This window comes from Hyposmocoma kahamanoa, unplaced genomic scaffold, assembly GCF_003589595.1.
Source record: "Hyposmocoma kahamanoa isolate Upper Pololo Valley unplaced genomic scaffold, ASM358959v1 100021, whole genome shotgun sequence".
Taxonomy (NCBI): domain Eukaryota; kingdom Metazoa; phylum Arthropoda; class Insecta; order Lepidoptera; family Cosmopterigidae; genus Hyposmocoma; species Hyposmocoma kahamanoa.
This window is the reverse complement of record NW_020653200.1, coordinates 5,722,910-5,747,488: the sequence shown is the minus strand read 5'-3', so window position 1 is coordinate 5,747,488 and position 24,579 is coordinate 5,722,910. Positions and strand designations below refer to the sequence as shown.

Here is a 24,579-nt window from a genome sequence, read left to right as displayed (position 1 = left end):
ATTAATTCCACGAAAATATTAGAAAAATATTTTCATTGGAGAAATTATAGTACTGTATGTAACAGCGACAGTGCTAGTGAGTAGTTTTCAAATTTATAGGCAGTGAGTTTTCTCTTAAAATAAGCAGGTTTCGAACGGTGCAATCAGCAAAGTAAATTTGATTCAAAATGAAAACGATGACTACACATAGACGTTACAGAAGTTGTGTTTTAGTACATACCGCATCCATAAATAATAGCTAAATATTTTACCCACAGCTCCCGTCAGTAAGCTCGTAGATAAAAAAGAAACAAAAAAACCGGCTTCAACTTTAGGAGATAAAAATCATATTATTATTTAACGTTCGGGGCATAAATACCTCTCTGAGATCAGAACAGTCTTAAAATCACAAAAGTCACTTCATTGTTTGTGTTAAATTTTTTGGAAGTCCCGGAGCGTGACTGCGCGCTTTGGTTCGCCGGTACCAACTCTGACAAAGGCATAAGTATCACTGAAGAGCCGTTGCAAGGCAACTTGCCTCAGGTACAATTTTCACGTCTTCATTAAACGGCAGGTTACAAAGAACTGGTTTTGTTTCAATATCGGTAGAGCTCAAGCGACTTCCGCAACCGGTCGGTTAGCATCGCAAAGAACATTGTATCACATGGTCCAACGGAAGAAAGGGATAAAAGGTCTTTGAGCAATTCCAAAGAGTAAAAAGGGTAATTAATTGGAGCAGGTAAGAACTGTGAATGAACAGCTGATTTGCTACGTGGAGATGTGACCGAGAACCAAACTCTTAATTTAAAAATAGTAATATCCTAAAAGCAATATGGTACTGTTACCCAGTTGATTAATTTTAATAAATTACTTTTTGTACGGCAAAGAATAGCGACCCACGAAATATTCTTTTTATGTAATTTGTAAACAATGTAAAAAACATTCAAACATCATTATAAACTTTGGTTATAATGGCAAAAGCCTTGTCTGCATGTCTTTGACCGCTACGTCATCGTCACCGCTTCGATATGACGGCACCGTGCGATACAGTTAGCCGTCTCGCTCTCACACGACTTTTTTTTTCGGCCACTGTCTCAAGGATATAGCGCGCTCCGCAGTTCACTGCTCTCTCCTCTCCACTGAAGCCTTATGGTATTGTTAATGCAACATCATCCACCATTTTTTTTGCATCTTTTTGACTCAATTCTCGCTGATAATTGTAGCTCCAATGGAATTCTTACCAAGGTCCTTAAATCTACATTGTAAGCTCAAGAAAACCTTGACGGTCTAAGCTATGATACACTGCAATGTAATGATGATGTTTAATGACTTGTATTTAATATTGTTACCTATTTATCTAGTAGACTGACTGTAACTATTTTTTGTCCACCTATAGAAGTTCTGCGAACTTCTCACGACTGTTCGTGTTTAGATGCCGCGTTCGCATCGACAACGCTGATGTTGTCGCGCTGCTGCAAATTTATTATAGTAGCAAGAACAAATATTTAATTTATTCAATTCGCTGGTTGTTTAATTTACTATATATAATACGCGTTATTGTTGTTTATTGCTCAAGTATATACTACGTATGTACATAGATGACAAACCTTTTTTATTTTTATTTTTATAATTCATGATGTTTATCATTGAATGTTGTTAAAAATATTATAACAAAATCTCGACGCAAAATATAAATTTTACTATACAACAACATTTGCAGAATTTTGTTTATTGCATATTATAATGCGTAGCGTTGTGATTATCAACTACCATATTTAAAAAGTACTTACCTGACCAAAACTTAGTAGATCATCTAATATTGTATTAGAAACAAAAACTTATTTTAAAAGATTATATAGTATCAGGAGTAGGTACTTTACTATAATGTAGCAGTAATGATTGTTCGACAGATTCATACCTTTTGACAGGTCCATGCTTTCTAGTCGGTTGAATGTTATTGCTGTCTAAAGTTAATTGTAACTAAAATAAAAGTTACCTGGTCTTCGTCACAGTAGTCGATCACTTCACCTCTGAAAACAAACGTATAATAAATAAATAAAAAACAAGTGTGACATTAATTTGTCTGTCAGTCTAGTAGTCCATAATTATCTAATATCATAATAGAGAGCAATGATATTAGGAACCGTGAAAGTTTCTACTTTAAAGCACGTATTATTCGAGCATGCACTACCTTAGTTGGACGCCATTTGTACGGCCTCACAAATAGCCAACCAACTTCGTAACAAAGCTCTCCACTTTAGTCTGTAAGCGTTCCCTTTTATTGTAAAAAATTACCTGCCGCGAAGTTTCTTTATGACTGGCATCTGTGCTGTGCTGTCGTGAATTCTCACTTGAGTGGGATCAATTTCTTCACACTCATCATCATCGAAATGCGTTTGTCCTGTTCTTCTTGCCAGTAAGGAGTCCATGAAAGGACTGTAAATTTGTCCAGATGTGCCTAGAATGTCATCTATATCAGTGTATCTCGATATGTATTTATCCATTCCCTTCGTATATGTTAAATTTGCCATACTTCTCCTTTTGTATAGACGATTATTTTCATAAGGTGAAACACGACCTCGGTTGTAATCTTCAGTTTCTTTTGGAGTCTCTAAGCCTTCAGGACTCCTTCTTGCACCTAAAGGTTCGTCATCAGGCAGATTTAAAGGGAAAGGAGGAATATTAGAAGGTGCATAAATCTGAACCTCTTCATAATCAGAGCTATCACTGTCTTGTTGAGGTGGGGGAGTAGGCAATTTTTCTATACCTTCGGGTATATTTTTATCACTTGCCAACCACCAAGGACGTTCACCTGATTCCACGTGCCGAATTCGTCTTAATGGAAAACCTCGTTGGTCAGATCCTGATTTACTAAGACTGTTTTGGGTATTTTGTCCCTCCAGTTTATTACTGTTTAAAGAATTATCATTGCTCGAGAGCCACCAATCTTTTTGCTCCCCTGATTCTATGTGGCGGATTTTATAGAAGTTAAATTTCTCACTTTTGTCACTATCACTAGATGATTTTCTGGGAGGTGTTAACTGTTCCACGCCTTCTGGTATGTTAGCAGAACTATCTAACCACCATGGCTTTTCGTCTTCAACGAATTTACATTTTTTAAATTGTTTACCTACATTTTCAGATGAATTTTGTTGGCAACTATTTTCTGTTGTATTTTCACTGCCATTCGATTCAAGCCACCAAGCCCTTTCGCCTGATTCAATATGTCTAATTTTCTTTGGTATATTTTTTTCTGACGGTGATTTGTTAGTACTTTGGGAATTTAACTTGTCTGATTGCGAATCTAACCACCAGGCTCTTTCTCCAGATTCGATGTGTCTGATGGCTTTTAATTTGACAATATTATCTTCATTGGAGGCAATAATATTATTTGTGGTATTTTTGTTTTTATTCGATTTCTCACTCTCTGTTACTAGATTGGATATATCTTTTCCTGTAGATTCAGAGGTGGAATTTTCAGGCCAAGTTTTGTTATCGGTTGAATCCTGATGTCTCATTTTAAAAAGGTTTGTGACCGGCGCTAAAGCTCGAATCAAAAATGACTTGGCTTCTTCGGTGCCACCTTCCTTTTGATTTCCAACAGGTGATGCCTGTTTTGCTGAACGGTCAGTTGGAATAGACGTTTCGTCTGCCGAAGTTCTTGACGTATCATTAATTTTCGATTTTGAGACCGTATCGTCTTCACTGATCGAGGATTGCGTAGAGAGAGTAATGCTTGATTCTGGGCTGTTAGTTTCTCGTGATTTAGAACGTTCCAAATTTATGTTACCATTTTGTAAATTATTACTGGAAGAGTTTTTTGTTGCACTTTTTGTAGGTGACGGACTGGATTCCGTATTTTTTTCGTTTGCCTCGTTCCCCTGATCAGAGTCTGTAGAACTGACAGATTTACTTCGTCTTTTAATTGTCTTCTTCTTTGAACCAGAATCCGAGGAGTCAGTGCTTGATTTCCTCGTTTTCACTTTTTTTGCTTTCCCCGTACCTTCTGGTTTAGGTACTTGGGGGGGTAGTTGACTATTTGATACCGTTATTTCTGGAGAAACAAGTTCCGCTGATGTAACTGTTAATGGACTTTTAGCTTTTTTGAATTTAAGATTGACATTAATAATAATTTCAGAAGTCTCATCGTCTTTGTCCTCGTATACAGATATGATACCCTGATCAGATTCGGATATATTGTTAGCAGATCCTGTTGTATCGTTGTTTTGGATATTTTCAGAATGTGTGTTTAAATCTGAATCTTTAAGAATTCTTTCAGTACTGTGGCTTCTACTGCTTCTGTCGCTATAAGAACCTCCTGATTTTTCCCGTAATGAAGGGTACTGAGTAGAAAATCTACCTGCATAACCTGTGTAATTGGTAGCACTTGGGGTGTATACTGACCAATTTGAAATGCTCGACCTAGCAGTGCTGGCAAATCTGCTGGAACGTGTAGAGTCGTCCAACCTATCAGTTTGTATTTCTCTGTCAGTCATTTCTGATCTTTTCTTTGGTCTAGTTAGTGTTTTTTCAACAGTTTTAGCCATGTCTGCCCTTCTAGCTCTTACGTATGCTGAGGAACCTGGTGGGGTAGGGGAAGTGTGTCTAGTTACAACGGTAAATGTTTCAGTCTCATTTTCATCTTCGTTTTCAATTACAATTTCAATATCATTTCCTATAACTTTATGTTCTGATTCTTTTTGTGGTCCGCTGGATTCTTCTGTAAGCGCCACTGGCGATATACATTGTTCGTTGTCACTCTTCAGTTTTTCTCTCGGTATTTCGTTAAGGTTTACTGGTGATACAGAAGTTCGGTTAATTGTGGGTGGGCTTCTAAGATAATTTGACGATAAACGATTGGCTATCGAATATCGGTTAACAGTTAGTTCAGGTTTAGATTCTCTTGAGGCAGATCGAGTATAATTTGAGGAACGAGGGTATAATTTGAAGTTCGACAGGCTGTTGTAACCTGAGGACTTATCAGTCTTATTTGGAATGTCTTTTTCACGATCCGCTGGGCTAGGGTCTCGGCTTTTCTCTTTAAAAGTTTTGTTCGTTCTTCGGTCAGGGCTTAAATGTCGTGATTGCCGAGTGAGGCTGTATTTTGATGACGTCGATACAGGGCTAACGTCTCGACTCCGGTTGGTTGTTAACGACGGTATGGTAAGTTTGTTGAAATCTTTCTTTTCGTATTTTAAGAGTGACTTGTCAACGTAATCTTTTTTATCGTACTTAGAGAAAGGTTTTTCGATGTAGTCTTTTTTCTCGAACTTAGAGCTTGACTTATCATAATCTTTCTTATCGTACTTAGTAGTTAGTTTGTCGTACTTAGAAGTTGGTTTTTCATAATCTTTTTTGTCAAATTTTGAGTTACTTTTTTCGTTGTAATCTTTCTTATCGTATTTAGAAGTAGATTTTTCCGCTTTACTGTAATTGGCAAATCGATTTGTAATGGGTGAAATGTGGGTTTCATCCTGAGATCTCTCGGGGCTCAGAACAGGGATACTAGACTTGTATGAGGGGGTTACGCTGGAGTATTTGGCAGTGACGGAAGTAGGCCGGTCTGTTGATATGCTGGTCGCGCTTCTTGCCGCGTCTCGACTCCGGCCGTACGATGATGTGTTATACTGGAATGAAAAATAATGAGTTAAAACCAAAATAAGTAATTAATTGCCTCCGTGGCCGAACGGTTACCGTGCCGGACTGCCACGCAGAGGTCCTAGGTTCGATTCCCGGGCCGGAAGAAATAGTTGTATGGCCTACAATTATTTCTCTCGTGAGTTCGGGTGTAATTTGTGGTTGTTTATGTGTGTGTCCATGGCACCCGCGACACAGGGTTTCCCTAGTGCGGGGCTATGATGAGTGTGTGCATTATTTGTTTAATTAATCCCTAATTCTTAAATACACTAATTTGAAAAATAAACGGATACTTATGTAAATAACTTATTTGACTGTCAACTTCAGTTAATTTGCGGCTTGTAGCATGATTTCTAGTAACTTTATGCTGATAGAGTAATCTAGGGCCATGAGCTGGACGGTGATTGACGGTGGCGGTGATATTGCCAGGAAGGAGCCTCCTCCTGACCGTCGATAGGCTAATATGTAGGTATATTTCTCACTTCCTCAAGGTTCTTTTTCAGGTCAACGAATGAAGCTTTGCGATTTTTCAACGCTCGGCTTATCAGGAAGCGGTCACCACGTGGTCCGATGTATGGTTTTTTTCTAGAACTTTCTATTGAAGGAGCCGGTCTTTAATTATCGTTGTCGAGTTCTCTAAACTGTCGATCGACTCATATTCAGCCTTTGGGACACATAGAATAGTGAACAATGATCTATAAGAGATTAAGATTATTGATAGAGAACAATTTTCCTCAAGCAACTTATAATTTATCTGGCTGTTATTGTATTGTCTACCATTTTAGAGAGCGCTTAGTACCTAATGGTATAATCATTTATAATATCATTAAACGAGACTGCTTTTTATTTTAATTTCAATTTAGTTTCTTTGTATATTTTATTTGTACCTAATAGACGAATAAATGTTTCTTTCGTACTTTTTAGATACCTGGTCAAAAATGATGTAAAGTTCATATGAAGTTTCAATAAATTCCGCCGTTTTACGCTGTTATTGTTTTGAAGAAGTGATATTATTAAATTAAAATTTACAAAAAATGTTTTTATTTAATGAGGTAACTTAACTATAGAGCCATAGTACATAAATATTACATATAATATTTATGTACAATCTTTTTCGTATTGTAATATGTAGAATAGATTAACTAAGAAAAGGTTGTGAAGATGTTAATCGAAGTTCTCGAATATTTGTACAACCTGAAATATTTTTTTAATTATTGTGGCTATTACAATGTCTTGTACTTTCTTCTTAAATAAATTATAATTAACAGATGGTGCTACGACTATAAAGTCTATAAAAACCAAATACAAAGACACGACGCAAGCACATAGAAAAATTCGTGGGGTCCACGGGTTCGTTCTGTGGCTTAGTTGGTATAGCGTCTGGCACGGTAAGCTAGAAGACGCCGGTTCGAATCCGGCCGGATCGAAGGAATTTTTTCTGAGTGTGCGATCTTTGTATTAACAATTATAACAAACTAGTGGAGTAATTTCACAAAAAATAATTGAATATCAATTCAATAAACATTTAAATTATAATTATTAAGTATTATTATTATCATTATTTCAGGCAGGGAAAAAATAAAAGTAGACTCACACATTTGAAATACCGTAATTTTCTAAATAATGTAATATATATTCAGACTAATGTATGTATAATTCACATCTGAAAAAAAAATGAGATGATCATCAAACATATTTTTTAAAACTACACTAGCTACCTCTGAGGGCGAATCTGTATTCATGTCACATACATTATTACATTATCCATTTGATTTTAAAAGGTTACAGTTTCCCCTAAATGAATGAATAACGTTGACAATTATTAATCCCAGGGGCAAACATTAAAACTATTTAGCAGGAATAGACTTGCGACATTATTGGTTTGCGTGGACAATTCTATATTGCATGCTCTATTAGAAATCTGATGACTTTGGCGGCAAGAATTAGAATTACAAATAATTAATAGATGCAAGCGTTACTTTGCAAAAGTCCAAATTAATAAAAATGGAAGTAAATTAATTTGCAACTCTACTAACCCAGTAAATGTTAAATCGAATAAAATAGATGGGCTTGTCTTGAATATTTTTTCATACATTTAATTTTCGGTAGGAAAATCTATTTCCGCATAAAATTAATAAAATAAATAACACAAGCGCAACTACAGAAACAAACCCCACTGTCAAAAATATACCCGACACGTGAGTCGATTCACTACGAGGCATTGTTTGTTGATTGTTTAACGTTCAGTGGGTTCGCAGAGTAACAAATTAATTTACTTTCATTTTTAGAATTACCAAACGTTGTTTGTAAAGAAGTTTTTCAGTAATTTACAATGAATATATTCACAAACGTTTATTGTATAACTGACATAATAACTTCTTAAAAATAAATGCTGAATCAACGCAATGCGTACACATGCAACTGATATAACTTTTAATTTTAATGTTGTTTTGCTAGTATGTTATAATAATATATATGATAAGTGTACTATCTCCGTAATTAGGCGTAAAATTATTATCACATTTTCCCTTTTTATATACGAAATCGCGGGCAATAGCTAACGATTCTTTATATATTTATGTAAAAGGGAAAACGTGGTAATAATTTTACGCCTAATTACGGAGATAGTACACCTATGATATATAATATTTAAAAAGGAATCTACTTCTAACTATTCCTATTATGATTGGAAATCTCGTCGAGAGTGCAGCAATTATTGTTATGTCTGATAGTGCTGAGACATTAAATGTTTTGAAAATATATGGCAAGTTTAATGTTTTCAGTATAGCTTAACTATTTAAATACATTATATAAAACTTCCACTTTATTATACCAATACCACGTAAGCATTTTAAAGTAATTAAGACGCGCTATCATTTATTATGTGTAATAATAATTAAAATGGCAGTAAGGTTCTCGCCGTCAATACCTACTAAGAAACGTACGACGATTTATGTATTCGTCGAGACATAAAATCCATATTCTTCGTTCAACTCTATCATATATTATGGTTCGCCTTTCACCGCTTTATAAATAGCGCGCGGAATGCGTGTACGCAGATAACATACAGGGAGGATTTTATTGAGCCCTACGCTCCTCGTGATATTTAAGTGCTGGATAGACTGATTAATAGCGAGCTATGCCAAAGAATTTGACGCCGGTTTTATGGTCTCACTTGAGCTAGGATGACTCAAGCGTTCTTATCAACTTAGGCTTTAAATAATGAACATAATTAGATAATTATAATTTGATAGGATCGCTTGAATTCGATGAAATGAAGGAGGTTGATTTAGAGCTTTTGGCGAAAAATTACAAAGTCCTTTATCTTTTTATGTTGCTTGTTTTATTAAAATTTGCTTTAACGTATGATTACATGTATCTTTTTGTTGGCAGTTGTTGATACAAGAGAAATCGAAGTTTGTTGCTGAAATAACTTTAGGGGTGTGTATCTGTGATCTGACATTATAACTTTCCCGCTTATTGATTCGCTGCTGCAGTGATGTTATATATTTCAATTGTCTGATGAAAGAGAAAAATTCAACGTTCTATAACACAATTGTAATCTTAAACTTAACAAAACAGTGCTGTACTTACAACGTTGCAAAAGTTTTCTATGGGTTCAGAAAACACTGGTTTTATTTAGAATTAATTTGATTTTTTTAGGGGATCTTAAATATCGGTGATCTTTCCCCACGAGGTTGTTATTTCTGCGAGGTTCTTTAGTATATTTTTGGAAAAAAAATAAGCATAGGTACTTACATAATTTCTAAACGACATTTTGATATGTCAAACAGTGTCCATGAGTCGGTTGGCAGTTTCGCAGTGCTCGGGGAAACCTGAAAACATTGTATTGTACAATTTATTTTGCAAGAATATATATAAATAATACACACTTATTTTAACTAACGATTTTTGTTTGCTAAATTGGTTCTCTTAGAAATTCAGGATCTACTGTTGACGTATATATTTTGATTTTGACTAAGCCAAGATGGCTAGCTAACCAAATTTTTTGTATTTACAAAATCAACTTTATCTAAGTTTAAGCAAGAAATTATGAAGCAAAGTCAAAGTTTAATTTCATTTCCTGCTTCAACTTAGGCAAAGTTTTATTTTATAAATACGAAAAACTTGCGTCTTTGCTTAGTTGAAGCCTTCGTTCCCAATTCGACTGTATGTTTTTTTTTGTGTATGTTAGACGATAACTCCGGCCACATAACATTTGTGAACCGATTTTGATGATTATTTTTTGTTAGACAGAGTGTACCTCAATAGTGGTCCTATTTCAATTTGAAAATATTCCACCTTTAAGAGTGGCAAGCTAAGAGATGAATGACTTTTGAGGTCGGGTTTTAGTACTCTGTACTGAGATTATATAAATCTCAGTCATAGTGTTGTTGGATCACGGCGATCAAAATATTACAAGAAGTATTCGAAGTGTGGTACTAAATCCTTTACATAATTTGCATAGTTGAGTTATTACAATTTTGTTTAGCATTTAATGAATATTATTGTTATGGCGTTTGTTGTGGACGAGTGAGAGTGTAGTATTTATTAAATTAAATATATACACACACCGACACGTTTAGCGGAACAAAAATAGTGAGAATATAAAATAGTAGGGTAATTTTCACAGGTTAGTTTTATCTAATAAAATTCAGTGTCAATTTAAGTGTTCGAGTATATTATCGTAAAATATTACATAATATTTCAGGATAAGTAATATTCTGCGATATTCAAATAATAAAATTTGCCACCGAAATTAGGTAGAGAAAACTAACCAGAGAGTTGTTACCCAGTATGTAATTTTTATACTGAAATAAATAATAAGCATACATAAAATAGCAATTACATCTCAAACAACATCTCTCAACATCGACTTAGTTAGTTTTTTTGTGACAAAGTGGAAGCCGCCAGAAATTAAAAAAAACAGTAAAATTTTGATTAAATCGCCTTTAATAAGTAAAAGGAACTTTCAAAGCTAAAAAAAAACAAAAGCAAAATTTTGGAAAGTTACATGAACGCAAAATCAACTTCGCATCGTTCGACAAATCCGTATTAACAGGAAATTAAAACTAATGATTCTACTAATGATTAAAGTTACCGTCGCCCAATATTTTATTTACAAAATGGACCTAAAATAAAATAGTAAAATATCGAACTTTTGAAAAGGAATGATTTTAGGGATTTTACGAATGTTTCGCCAAATATATATAAATTGAATATTGAAATAATAAAAGAAAATAAATCTTATTTTGTATTACACACTGCATCGCAATTATTTACTCCATGACACTCATTGTAATGCATAGAATCACCATTCAATACAAGCATCACGACATCCACTTTCGTCACGCAGGGTTATTGTAATGATAACGTCCCAGACAACCATACCATCGAGCACCATATTACCGGGTCCCATGCTAAGGATTTCTTTCAAGAAAGCATAAAAACTTATTAAAGTTTGTTTCTAAATAGCCGCAATCACCGAAAAAAAATGCATATACTATACCAGGAAATTAAAATTAGTAAAATTATATATATATAGTAATCATACATGACCAATACATGATTAATATTTTTTTGTATATGAAAGTAGCATCTAAATATATACTAATTACATATCGAGTAACCTCAATTGGTCCAACAGTATTGTCCTTCGCTCCAGCAGCGACTGCAGAGAACGAGAATGACAGATATTATATACTATATCAAGTATACAATATCATAATAAGTTTACTTCGAGCGTGAAATAGCTGGGAAAGTGCAGCTGGGTTGGGCAGCATTTGGGAAACTGGGTCATGTCTTCTTGTCGCCACACCCACAGTGCCTGAAGACCAGGGTTTACAACCAATACGTCCTACAGGTCATGAGTTACGGAGCCGAGACGTGGAATATGACGGTGAAACTGGCTCACAGACTACACGTCGCTCAGAGAGCTATGGAAAGGTCTATGCTAGGTATCTCGTTAAGGGACAAAGTCCGGAACGAAGTTATCCGGCAAAAGACTAAAGTTGTGGACATCGTCCAGAAATGTAACAAACTGAAGTGGCAGTGGGCTGGCCACATCTGTCGCAGAACCGATAAGCGATGGAGTAGACGAGTTCTCGAGTGGAGACCACGTCTCGGCAAACGTAACGTAGGACATCTCCCTGTAAGATGGACCGACGATCTGAAGAAGGTCGCGGGTAGTGGTTGGATGTGGAAAACGGGTGATCGGGCACTATCGCGTACACTTGGGGAGGCTTAAGTCCAGCAGTGGACTGCAATAGGCTGATTGATTGAAGTTTACTTAGGGTTTCATTGCAAAATAACATAAATATAATACGTATTTAGATTGTTAAAGTTGAACGTGTCGAACAAAGGTTTTATAGTTATTCTGTTTATAAGTTCAATAACGTAAGTACGGACTGCTGAACAGTCTACTTTATTTAGAACTTATTAAAAATACTTTTATTTTGTGTCATTGATATTTTAATTATAATTTAGGGCTTTTGGCCATTTCTATTAGACCAAATTTTTGCAGACTTCAAAGTACAGCTCATCGCGATTGTTGTTACGTCATGCGTGGGCGCTTGGCAAGCACCGACTGAAAGTGACGATGCGCTGACTGTACGACTACATTTCCGTACAACAACTTTAAATTATAGATCATGCAGTTGACAAATTTAATTTATAATTAGGTTTGTACCTACACATTATGATGAAGATAATGATGTTGCGCCAATAATATAAATAGTGTAATGCAATAACGTACAAATGTTCACAAAGTTTTTAATAAAATTAATTTTATTCGTAAGCCCTTTTTAACCGATTTGAAAAAAAGAGAATGTCCTCTTGGGACTATTATTTTTGTGCTTACTTTACGTGGTAACTCCATTTGTGCACCGATTTTAATAGTTCTTTTTTGTTGGAAAGAGATACTTCAGTATTGGTCCCATTTAAATGTGAAGAAAATATTCCACCTCTAAAGGTGGTAATCTAGGGAATGAATCCGGTTTCGCGCACTTTCTGTTAACCGATTCCATTAAAACTTGGCAAATAAATGTAATCCCAATAAAAAAGCCGATAACCAAACTTATGAGGGTTTTTTTAAAATAATATTATAGATTGTACAACAAGTACATAAAACGCGTCATTTTACCCGAGACGAGTGTTTGGGTTTTATGAACGAGTTATACACTCTGCTTTTCACTTCGATTGCGAGGAAGTTAAACAGCAATATTACAAATAAACGATTATTTAATTAAAATTGAATGTAAAATTACAACAATTAGACATATTTAATGTGATGTTTTTTTTATTTTATGCATACATAAAATGCTATTTTGTGAACTTGAGCATAAATACTATTTTATACAGCCTACATCCTGCATAAATACGAACTTTAAGAGCATGAGAAGTGAAAAAGTTATTATTATTGACTGTTTATTTGACGAATAATTAAATAAATTGTAATCAATATATTGATTTTTTTGATACATTATTAAATTTTCATTTTATACGTATATTAATGTGAAATCTTTTTCATTCATGGATTGTGACTCCAATATCGATTTAGGTTCATACGTAGTTAAAATTATCTATATAAATTGCGAAAAACAAAACATATTCGCAGTAAAAAATGAAAATGGAACTAATTTCAAGCTTAAAGAACAGTTGGCAATAACCTCTTCTTTTAATAGGTCCGCCGTGTATTAATTATTCAGATTTGAAACGAAGTGGGTTTCGCTAATTCATGGAGACATCATTACTTGTAATAACCGGCAGATAGACGTAACATAACTAGTTGATGCAAACCTTTACTAAGCAGCAAGTGAATGAATTGAAACATTTAATTAACAATAGCGATTTGGACTAAAGCGTGAAACGCAGAGAGCGGATACGGATCGGGCGCGGGTCGGGTCGAAACCGTGGCGGGTTTAATTCCGTGTATTTATAGGAACGACAACACACCGAGCGCGAGACGGGCTCACGCACCCGCGCCCGATATGCACCCGGTCTATGAGTCTTTCACGCTTAAGTGTGCTGAGATATTAGAACTTACAATTTAATTCTTTCATCATCATCGACTCATTTATACGTCCCATTGCTGGGCATGGGTGTCCTTTCAAACGAGGGCTTAGGCCATAGTCTTATGGATGAACTTCAGGGTTATGAACCTTCTTCGACGTGCAGGTTTCATCACGATGTTTTCATTCTCCGAAAAACTCATGATAAATTTCAAATTAAATATTGCACATAAATTCTGAGAAACTCAGAGGTGCGAGTCCGGATTCGAACTCACGACCCTCTGCTTGAGAGGCAGTAAGGTCAACCCAATTAGGCTACCACGGCTTCATTTTAATTCATTTCAATTTAATTCTTTGTAATATGTCGAATATGCTTAATTTGCTCAACAATAAAACTGAAAGTAAATAAGGTATCAAATAGAGATAAAACACCGCTTACAGGCTGTTGTAGGTCCGGTTTTGTTAATTGCAGTTATGGTAATAACTCAATTTCGCTAAAATGTCGATTACGTTAGTTATGATAAGAAGAGTACCTAATAAATGTAGCTATGCTTAATATTTTGGTTAGATGCCTACTGCTAAGTTTTAGTAGTACCTACTAAAAGCACCTATATAGGGGATGTGAACTCTTAAATGAGAAAGTACACACATTTCAATATAGTTAGAGAATGTTTATTATAATTTTTGCTTATTTTTTAAATAGCAGCACTATTTGTACATACCTAGATACAATATGTGCCTGTACAACAAATACAATGGTATATAAAAAACTACGGACGACTGCTTGGGTATCTGGTTGACGATCGCACATTGCCGAGCAAAACCGTGTCCAAAACATTAAAGCACAATCAGGTATCTTAATAACTACCTACCATATAATGTTAGTTCAATATATCACAAAAGCGCCAGACGCTACAGCCGAAATAATTAGGGTGGCACAATCAAATCTGATAATTTATCTAACCGTAATAAGATACAGAATGTAATAACAGCGTAGGAAAAAGTTGGCTATCATCATCTATCTTTTGTCCATTGACTCCATCGATATAGGTCAGTCCGAAAACTCAGCCTAACGAATTTATGCAGTACAATAACTTTCAGTAATATGTTGTACAATAAAGCAGAAATAAACTTTGTATACCTAACAACGTCTATTAGACTCTTATGATGACAAATAAAACGATTTTATCTTTGTATTTTAAAGTTCAAAGCTTTCTTTTTTAAAGTTCTAGTTTTGATATTATAGTATTGATTTTATTCTACGTCTATGTGTATGAAGATGCAATACTGTTTTTTTGTATATGCTGTAGGACTGGTGAGCTATTTTAGACTTTAAAAGTTTTTATTGGGCAGTGCAGCGTTGCAAATGGCCGGGATTGCCTGGGATATTTATCTATCCTTGTTGAACAACTTCACTTCAAGGGGCTGCTTTTAGACTAGTTTACTAGCTTGTTGCGGGGCAAAACTTAACTAATCTGTGAGTTGCAGGTAATAGTTGCTTCATGTCGAAGTACGGAGAACAGGAAAACCGAACACGATGTTCTGAGTGATGCCGTACAGCAAATGACAATTTCGTAACTATCCAAACGTGACTCGATCTATAGCAAAAATGAAGTAGTTCGTATAAATCCGGGTCCTTTATACCAAGTACTTCATTTTTCCTATAGATTGTCAATCAATTTTTTTACCGAGTCAAGTAAAATAAAATTGAATAAGCATTTCACTGTAGTCTAAATTGAACTCCTGCAAATTATTTATTAAACCATCGTATATTTATAAAAAAAAGTCACATAAATTCTGTGAGATTTGTAACGCCAGAATTATTTTAATAATTTTCTATGACTATTTGATATGAATATTTTCTTGAAAACTGATCGAACCAAAAATTATTCAAATGTATAAAAGAGGGAAAGTGTAGATTTTCATGAATACTTTCAAAAATAATTCATAAAAGTCGCTGCACATCTTAAGATATAAAAGTATGATATGACGACAATCGTATTATCAACTCAAGAGTTTAGGAAGATTATAAGGTACTCGTACCATTTCTTTTTTAAATATTTTTGTAAGCATTCACCAATGTCAGTAAATAACATTGACACAATTATCACAGATTAACTAATATTTACTCTACTATTATTACTATTACTGAAAGGTCTTAAAGATATTATTACCAGTAGAGCTCCTTGTGAAAGAGTTCGTCCAGGGATAGTCTTGGACCTTACCTATTTCTGCCGCCAAGCAGTAATGTCAGCATTACTGTGTTCCGGTTTTGAAGGGTAATAAGGATGCTGGTGAAATAACAGGCACATGGGACTTGTGAACTTGTATCTCAGGGTGACGGGTACAGTGGTAGTGTCCCTCGGATCTTTGTAATTTAAAGCTCTGAGTGGCACCGTTACTATTATGGACAGGCGTGTAGCTTACCATCAGGCACACGACTTGTTCGTCCCGTCACTTGATGTTATATATAAAAAAAATATTCCAGTGGACAAAATACCCCGACAAAATTCACAAAAGCTGAATCTCTTACATATCGGTGTGGTACGCTATTGTTTAGTATTTCTAAGTAGGATATTCTATTGACAGCAAAGTAGCATAGAAATTCCCCGCGGAGAAAGAACTAATAATATTTTTTTCTATGTATATTTTGTCATGCTAATAGAAATGAATCAAATTCAAAAGAAATCAATATGACATAAATAACAAATATACAAAACTTAAAAATAACAAACATGATAAGGGCTCAGTATTTTATTCGCTCTCTTGATGTTGTGCAGTTTGTGGTTTAGTATATAAGTAAATTAAGTATACTTTCTGGTTGTAGTGATAGTACTTTTGATAAAAATCCACTTTAGGCAAAAATTAATTTTGAGTTGGCGATAAAAATATTTGTTCCTAATATAAAATAATGTCTGATCTGAATGACCTATAGCATGACGTTTTTTGTGTGGTATACAAATATATTTATTTACGATTTTAATTGGGATGTACGACAGTACAAAGAGTTAGATAAATTTGAAGAATCTACTTATTTACGATTAATATTCGGATATCTATTGCATAGTAAATAGTAAGCTTCAAACCGGATATAGCTAAAAATACAAAGTATGCAAACAATACTACATGTTATAACATATCTTTTAAATTATGTTGAGTTACACAGATTTATATAGAGGCGAACATGAAAGCAATCGGCAACTATAGCCATAAACTCTTCGAGGACAATACATCAGTATTTTACACGTGTGTTAGGCACAGGGACGCATTTAGTACTTTCGTACAAATCAAGTTCAAATTTTTTTCCTTTTTATGTTATAAACCAATGGAATAGTAGTTGAACCTGTCTTTTAGGGAAATTTATGTGAATTTCAATCCATTTTTCAATTTCAATTTCAATTATATTTCAGGTAGAATTTTATTATAAGAGGTATCGATATGTTATAAATGAATTCTAATAACACTTACATACAGTATGTTGTTTTATGTATTAAGTAGTATTGTTAAATAATTTGAACGTACTTTTTTCTTTTTTTATTCATTTTTATATTCTGTTTGCAAGTTTTGTGAAATCGCAACATCCCTTTTAAAGGTTTGCAAGCAAGTACCAAACAATCTACATATCATTGCATGAAAATAACAATAATACTATAGCTCTTAATAATGCTAGAGCGGCTACTGTGAATAAAAAATATGTTGTCCTTAGAACTATGACAACATTTTGTTTGCAACTGAATCAGTTTGGTATTCCTCGAATAATATATCAAGCTATCAAAGGGATATTTTTTTAACGCAGTACCTACGTGAAAATTATAGTTTTTGTTAAAAATATGCTGTTCCCTAAATCAGAGTCTGTGTGGCCACTAATTACATAATATTTCAGCGAGGGAGCGGGGCTATTTTTGTTACCGCTTTATAGACTAGTTGTCTAGTAAAACAATGTTTGAAGCTCTCAATCTCATTGTTATGGACGCGACGACAAAAACTTCTTATTTTAATAAAAAACGCGCTACTGGTTGGACATTTTAGTATCAAAGTACACTGGTTTGAAGTGTAGTAAACAGTAATCTATTTTTAAAATGTAGTTTGTACTCGTAGGACGTATTCGCCCAGTGGATGAGGTGGAGGAGAGGTGTTAATGCTGAAATTGAAAGAGTAAGTATGTTTTAATTAGAGAGATACTTTATTATATCAAACAATATTTTTTACTTATATGTCAGTTATCGTTGATGTCGTCATACAGACAATGCTTTTTATTTAAGTGTTCTTTACTCTTGAAGTATCTGCCGTGTTACACACATACGTCAATTTTTGAACAAGTCATGAATTTCGCTATAAACAAGTCTGATTAATGACTGACGATAAATTCTCCCAAAATCGTTCTAGAACAGAATAATCTCAATTTACAAAACAAACTCGATCCACGCCAAACAATCACGCTATAGAACAGATTTATTTCTGTCGAAAGTACACCACGAAAATAAATGGCCTACTCCGAGCAGTTTAAGTGTCAAACACTTGGGGCGGTTGTTGCCTCCGGCGAAATGGGGCCAGCCAGCATCTAGTCAGGTAGCCAATTGACATGGACCAACAGGTAAATAAATACATTGAAAGGTTCGATAACCGCTCACAACTTCTGGGACTAATTTAGTTGCACGAACTTCCCCGGAGAGAGTACGTAGTGAATAGGAGACGCGGACATCTAAAACCATACAGCTTTTGTAAGTTTTGCAAGTTTTGCAAGTTTTTTGGATTTAACATTTCAGCAGCCGTATAGCTCCTTGTGAAAGAGTTCTTCCAGCGAAGTATTGCCACCTAATCTATTTCTGCACTCAAGCTGTAATATCAGCATTACTGTGTGCCGATATTGAAGGGTAAGGTTGCTGGTGAAATTACAGACACATAGGAATGTCTCAGGGTGACGGGCGCAGTGGCAGTGCCCCTCAGATATTTGCGATTTGCAGAACTGAGTGGTACTGCAACTGTTATGAACAGGCGTGTTAGTTTACCATCAGGTGCACGACTTGTTCGTCCCGTTACTTGGTAGTATAAAAACAAACATTATTTCTATCTATCATCGCAAAAGTGGTGTAACTCTCGTTTATTTTTTTCTACAATGCTGCTTTATAATGATACTAAAGTACATAAGTATTTTATATTGGGATGCTATTTTCAGGTAGGTATAAAAAATGTTCATAATGAAACATTTTTTATATGTGAAAATAGCATCAGAATATACACCTCTCTTGCGCTGATAGCTTCTTTTATTTAGTTATGAAGTTTTCTTTTGGAGTATAAATTATTGGCGAACAAGCCAAAGGTCATCCATACGTATGAGTGTTTAGAGAGGGTGTTGATGAGTCACTGGAAGCAACTACGTGGTGTGAGTTACGGGTGCAATGTAAATAAATGATCTAAACAGACTTCAAGGTGAGGTCTAATGTGAATATGGGGGCGGGTCACTACTATAATGTCTACACAATACTAGTGTTGTATTGCAAACCCGTGTTGTTCGAATATTAATGTTTTATAACAAAACATAAAAAAGTTATTATGTTAGATAAATGTGTCATAAAAATTTCTTCTCCTATAAACACCGCATTAAAATATGGGTCAAATACATGAAATATTGCATATCCGCATTTAAAATTCATAGAAAAAAAAAATGCTGATTATTTCCAGAATTCCCTATGGGAACAAAGTACACTCTCATTGAGCGCAACAAAAATAAAATTTCCACAGAAAAACATACAACTGGAATATGGACAAAAGCCAGGATATGTTAAGCCGAAAGTATTGGACTAAAATTAGGTTTAAAAATAACTGTTTACAGGTGATTATTTTTGAATATGACCTGATGTTTGACTACCCCATTTTATGTATGTCTAGTATACCTGTTAATTCCTTTTAGGGAAAAGACCGAATTATATTACTTATCTATTTGAAGTACTTGGATGGAATCGTAGGTTTTTTTTATCACAGGTTTATATTCCTAAAAGTTATACAGTTTTTTATTAATATTACACGTCCACTACGATGAAAGTAGATTTTTAGAGATGACTTAGGAATTTAACGCGTTGTTACTTGTTACTTTATTTGACGGCGTCTGAGGTCGAATGGCTTGCATATCGGTTTTTATGGTGGTTTTTACAGCCGGGTCAATGTAGAAAAAAACTTTTCCATATTGTCTCAGATCTGGATGTTTGTGGTACCGTCGTTGTTTCCGATTTCCACAACACAAGTGCCTTAGCTACTTATTTTGGGATCCAGAGCAACGTATGTGATGTTGTCTAATATTTATTTTAATTCCGTTTACATTTTGTTCGTTGCTTGGAAAACATCAGAACAAATCTTTTATTGTATTAACTCATTATGTACTTCTTAGTCACACTGGTGGCGGAACCCTTCAAGAAAATGACTCAAGGAAATGACCATAATTCGATTTCGGGACGACACTAGCCTTGAAAAAGTTAGTAAGACGATTGCTTGTAAAAGGTAAGTACAAAAATAACTATAAAGGAATAACTAGTTTTACAATTTGCGTTGCGTATAGGCGACGACTCACGTTGTGACCAAAATAGCGGTACTGCTGCAAACGATGCTATGGGATATCCTGAAGAATTATTTTTATATGTACCAGCCTGCATATCCGCTCCTACTTACTAATTGTTTATTGTATAGTTCTGTGTGCATTTGTTCGAAGGTATTAAATTACCGTACTACATATATACATTACAAGTATGTACTATATACATAGTAATACATATTAACCAAAGCTTTTCTGGTGTTATATATTTTATGTAGATTTCTTTTTTATTGGTTCGAGTTTAGATAAAAAGAAATATTCTTATGGTAATTCTTTGGTATTCATCTGTACGTTACGGTAGTTTGAATATCTTTATCTCCAAAACTACTATTGCTTTTGATCATTGAAATATGCTATTGAAATTTGACGTGATTGTTTAACTGCCCCTAACTTATTTATACCACTTGGATATCTTTTTTATTAAAAATGCGGTCTCAAATGGTAAATTGAAATCTCTAAGTGGAGTAACTACGTCATGCGCAACACCGGGTTTTTAACCGACTTCAAAGAAAGGAGGAGGTTATATGTTAAGCTGTATGAATGTTTTATGTATGTTCACCGATTTCTCCGTAATTTGTGCTCTGAACATGAAAATTCTATTTTTTTTTGAAAGGGCATTATACTCTCGAGGTAATCCCATTGTCAACAACTCAGAATTTGATGGGGGTCCCATGAAAATCGAGGGAAACCCTCAAATTTTATAGGCATGTTCGGTGTATTTTAACACTGTTACAACTGTCACAAATCAATATCTAATCAGTTAGTTTTGGATTCACTGTCACCAAGGCAAGTTTACAAATTTACTATATAGCATTAGAATCCATTAAAGTATTTCTTTGTTTTCTTTTTCCTTGGCACCGAATTTTTAGCACCGAATCTAAAAATAACTGATTAGATATTGTAAATATTTAAGTATCGATATTTTTTTAGTAGTAAAGTAAAATTTCAGGCCGATCAGTAGGTAGCGCATACCAATAATAATATTTGGTTAATGTAAATAGGTTTGAACCGGAATTGTTACATGTAATTGTATAAATAAATTATAAATGTAGATAGATTGATGAACAAGTAATTATAATACTGCATACAATACGAATTAAGACAAAAATAAATTAAAGTATACGTGCATTGTTGTTATTTGGCTTAAATCTGTATTTTGTTATTTTTCGCTTATTACTATAGTGGCTTTTTGTGGTTTTTGAAGTTGATTGATTTTTATTTAAAAAAAGTTTGTTTATTTCACAAATGCAAATATTTATTTCATCATTTTCGTTGTGTATTTTCGAATTACATACTATATTCGACATAAAAAACATTTTCCCTTTTCTTCCAAGCTTACGAATCGAAATATTTCTAATCATTCAAATTGATAAATATTTTTGTTTAATTTGAGAAATGTAATACTTGATATTATGGTGTAAGGGGCTAGTTTTGGCAAATGGCCTCGTAGCGTCCATTTAGTTCGACATTACCATTACACAAATTTAGATCAGACATTTTACATGTACGTCTGACATAGCTAGGTACTATGTCAGACGCACATGTAAAATGTCAAGCAAATCTTTTTTAATTTTGTGTATTTTCGAACTGATGTATACTTTAATAGATACAAGTCCTCTGAAGGTTATGAATAAAAAGATGTATATTCATTCATGTTGCTAGACAATTTTGTTTAATCTGAGAAATATAATGCTTAATATTACTATGACACAAATTTAAATCATAGATTTTACATCTACGCTGACATAGAAGTCAAAGAAATCTTTTGCATCTAATGTTGTGTACTTACGAACTTATCCACTAAACACTAAATTAATAATAATAGTGAATAATACACGAGACTAAAAGACTATAATCTAGTATCTTAGAAATTAAGATGGCTGATTTTGTATATTTACTACTTACTATTTCTGTACAAAATTTTACACCTACGTGAGACATAGAAGTCATGTGGCGAAGTGGTTATTTAATGTATTCCATTAAAGGCTAATATTCATATTTATTAGGTTCCTAAACCTTATAGGATTAGGCGCCTTACAAAAATTTATCGAATTTAGTAATTGTAAGTTATCTTAAATCTAACTTAATCTACAAAGCACCAATGGTTTACATTTGTAACGAGCCTCTTAAACTGGCTCACCCTTGTAGAGTGCCTGTGAAAACTTTGATAGCGTGTTTCAAATCGCTCTTAATGCCATCTAGCGGCGTATGGGTGCAAACTGCAGAGGTTGAATTTTCCATATAAAAATTATACTTAGCGTGTACATTTACAGGAATACCTTTGCGTCACTGTGATTCTGTGTCTTCTAAAATAATATTGACGTTTATGTGTTTAAATTAGTGTACAGAAAGTGTGATTCTGTTGACCCTCTACCAAGAAATCAGTTCTGAGTACATTGTTAGCAATTAGGTAAGTACATAATAAATATTAGACAGATAATGGAGTCTCTCTTGGGTAGGCAGAGATTATCGACAGTCATCCGCTACGCTTTTTAAATAAATTAATATAACGTATTATATTAATGTACATATATATATTATGTAACGTAATAATTTGCGACGCATAATTAATAGACACCTTTGGTACGATTGTTTACGTATGAGAATTTTATTAATAGCAATATTTAAGGGATCGTGAATATTTGTAATTTATTCTGATCTTTTACAGATATTATTTCTAAGTAATTTTAAACTAACTGCAATGAATGAAATGCGGAACCTCGAAAATATGTGTACTTGCATATTTTTATCACTATATTAAATCATCAGCATCCTGTTGGATAATTTTATATCCTTCCTTAATGCTTTTGTTTAAGCATTAATTAATGTTCTAACTGTTGCCATACTTAATAACAGATAAGAATCTATACGCAAAACATTAAATGTACGTAACGAAAACTTGGTTTCCGCATATAAATGCATATTTTTAAGGTTGGTGTGCGCAGTGAGTAAAGTTTTTGATATTTGCAAGTATAAAACAAATCAATGTACACGTTACATATATTTGCACTGGATACAAATAATAAGCATAAACAGGGTGCTGTTTGTTTCTATTAGAGACAAAGATTTAGAACGAGCTTGCTTAAATTCCTACAAACATCAATGTTATACTTAGGTGTTCCACAATCAAATACTTGAGTTAAAGCAATGTTGATTGCCATATACAACCGTCCCGCTATAGTGCACGAGTCTCCTGTAAAAAGCTCAAAGGTGTTTTAATTGAGGTAATATACAGGTAAGGTAAAAAAGACAATAAAAGCTTAACTACTAGAAAGTAAAACTAGTATTTTTAAATTATATGAATAAAATTGAGTCCCCGCGGCAAGGTGCCCAAGATGCTGGCAGCGTTCCCCCTTTGTATTGCTATGATAATGCGTTGGGCCGGCCCTTGAGTTTCCCAGACGGTCAATGAATTTTTTCGATAAAATTTTGTACAGATGAACCACGGGCCAACGGTTTCGACTCCAAAGGCTGTAAATAGGTAGTGGGAGCCGAGATCCTGGTACTTATTACTTTTTATTCTTTGCGCTAGCTCAAATCTTTTTAAAATCTTGACAAGTGAAATTATTAAAAACCCGCCGTTGCGTTTTTAATAATAAAAAATACTCTAGCATAACCGCATAATGAAATTGCAAATGTTGTTATTATATAGCTGAATATGAAACAATAAAAAATAGTTCAACAAAAGACAGTCGGTATGCTGCGGAAGGTTGCAAAAGCAGGAACCAGTCAATTAAAGAAAGAATGTAGATTGTATTAATTAAATACTATATGAACTTGACATACTTCGGAACTGTTTGAAGAAGAAATTTGAATTAAATCAGTTGCGTACCACGTCGGTGTGAAACTGTGAAATTTCAATTATTTAAAATAAAAATACTGCAATAATAAATAATATAATTAATTGGTATTATATGTAGTGCAGTTTAAGTAATTTCACAAAAAATAATTGAATATCAATTCAATAAAAATTTAATTAATACAGTGAATAGCGACATCTCTCGCCAGGACTGGTAGCTGTAAAGGTACTAACTGGGTGATAAATCTGTAAAGGTGCCTACAGATACGATCGACATTGTCGATCGACATCGATCGACAGTGTCGATCGACATTGTCGATCGACAATGTCGATTAGGTGCCTACAGATACAATCGACATTGTCGATCGACAATGTCGATCGACAACGAGAATTATAGACGTTTTCGAGTTGTTTGGGAGTGCTTATTGAGAATGTGACATTATTTCTAAATTCAAGATGGTTCTGGAAATGGCATTTATATCTGAATACATGATGGCTGACACGACTTTTCGCATTTCCAAAATGCAAAATGGCGGGCACGATTTCCCAAATAACGGCAAGTTGGGTAT

The 24,579-nt window shown here is 34.1% G+C and overlaps 2 protein-coding genes across 4 annotated transcripts in view; both read right to left on the bottom strand.

Moving 5' to 3' along the window:
* The window catches only part of LOC113233202 (FH1/FH2 domain-containing protein 3), a 63,060-nt gene extending 59,808 nt beyond the window's left edge, over positions 1-3,252 (bottom strand). For 2 of the 3 annotated variants that reach the window (XM_026468273.1, XM_026468419.1), the window contains exons 1-2: positions 2,275-3,252; positions 1,976-2,009 (exon numbers count right to left, since the gene is read on the bottom strand). In XM_026468273.1, the coding sequence (XP_026324058.1) occupies positions 1,976-2,009; positions 2,275-2,510 (270 nt within the window). In that variant the 5' untranslated portion in view covers positions 2,511-3,252. Of the gene's footprint in view, positions 1-358; positions 544-1,975; positions 2,010-2,274 lie in introns of those variants that run through there. The other variant, XM_026468350.1, reaches the window with a different exon arrangement.
* The window catches only part of LOC113240548 (dentin sialophosphoprotein-like), a 40,369-nt gene continuing 18,380 nt past the window's right edge, over positions 2,591-24,579 (bottom strand). Inside the window, exons 2-4 of the mRNA XM_026477884.1 lie at positions 9,376-9,452; positions 2,685-5,606; positions 2,591-2,617 (exon numbers count right to left, since the gene is read on the bottom strand). Of these exons, the coding sequence (XP_026333669.1) occupies positions 2,591-2,617; positions 2,685-5,606; positions 9,376-9,393 (2,967 nt within the window). The 5' untranslated portion in view covers positions 9,394-9,452. The remainder of the gene's footprint in view (positions 2,618-2,684; positions 5,607-9,375; positions 9,453-24,579) is intronic.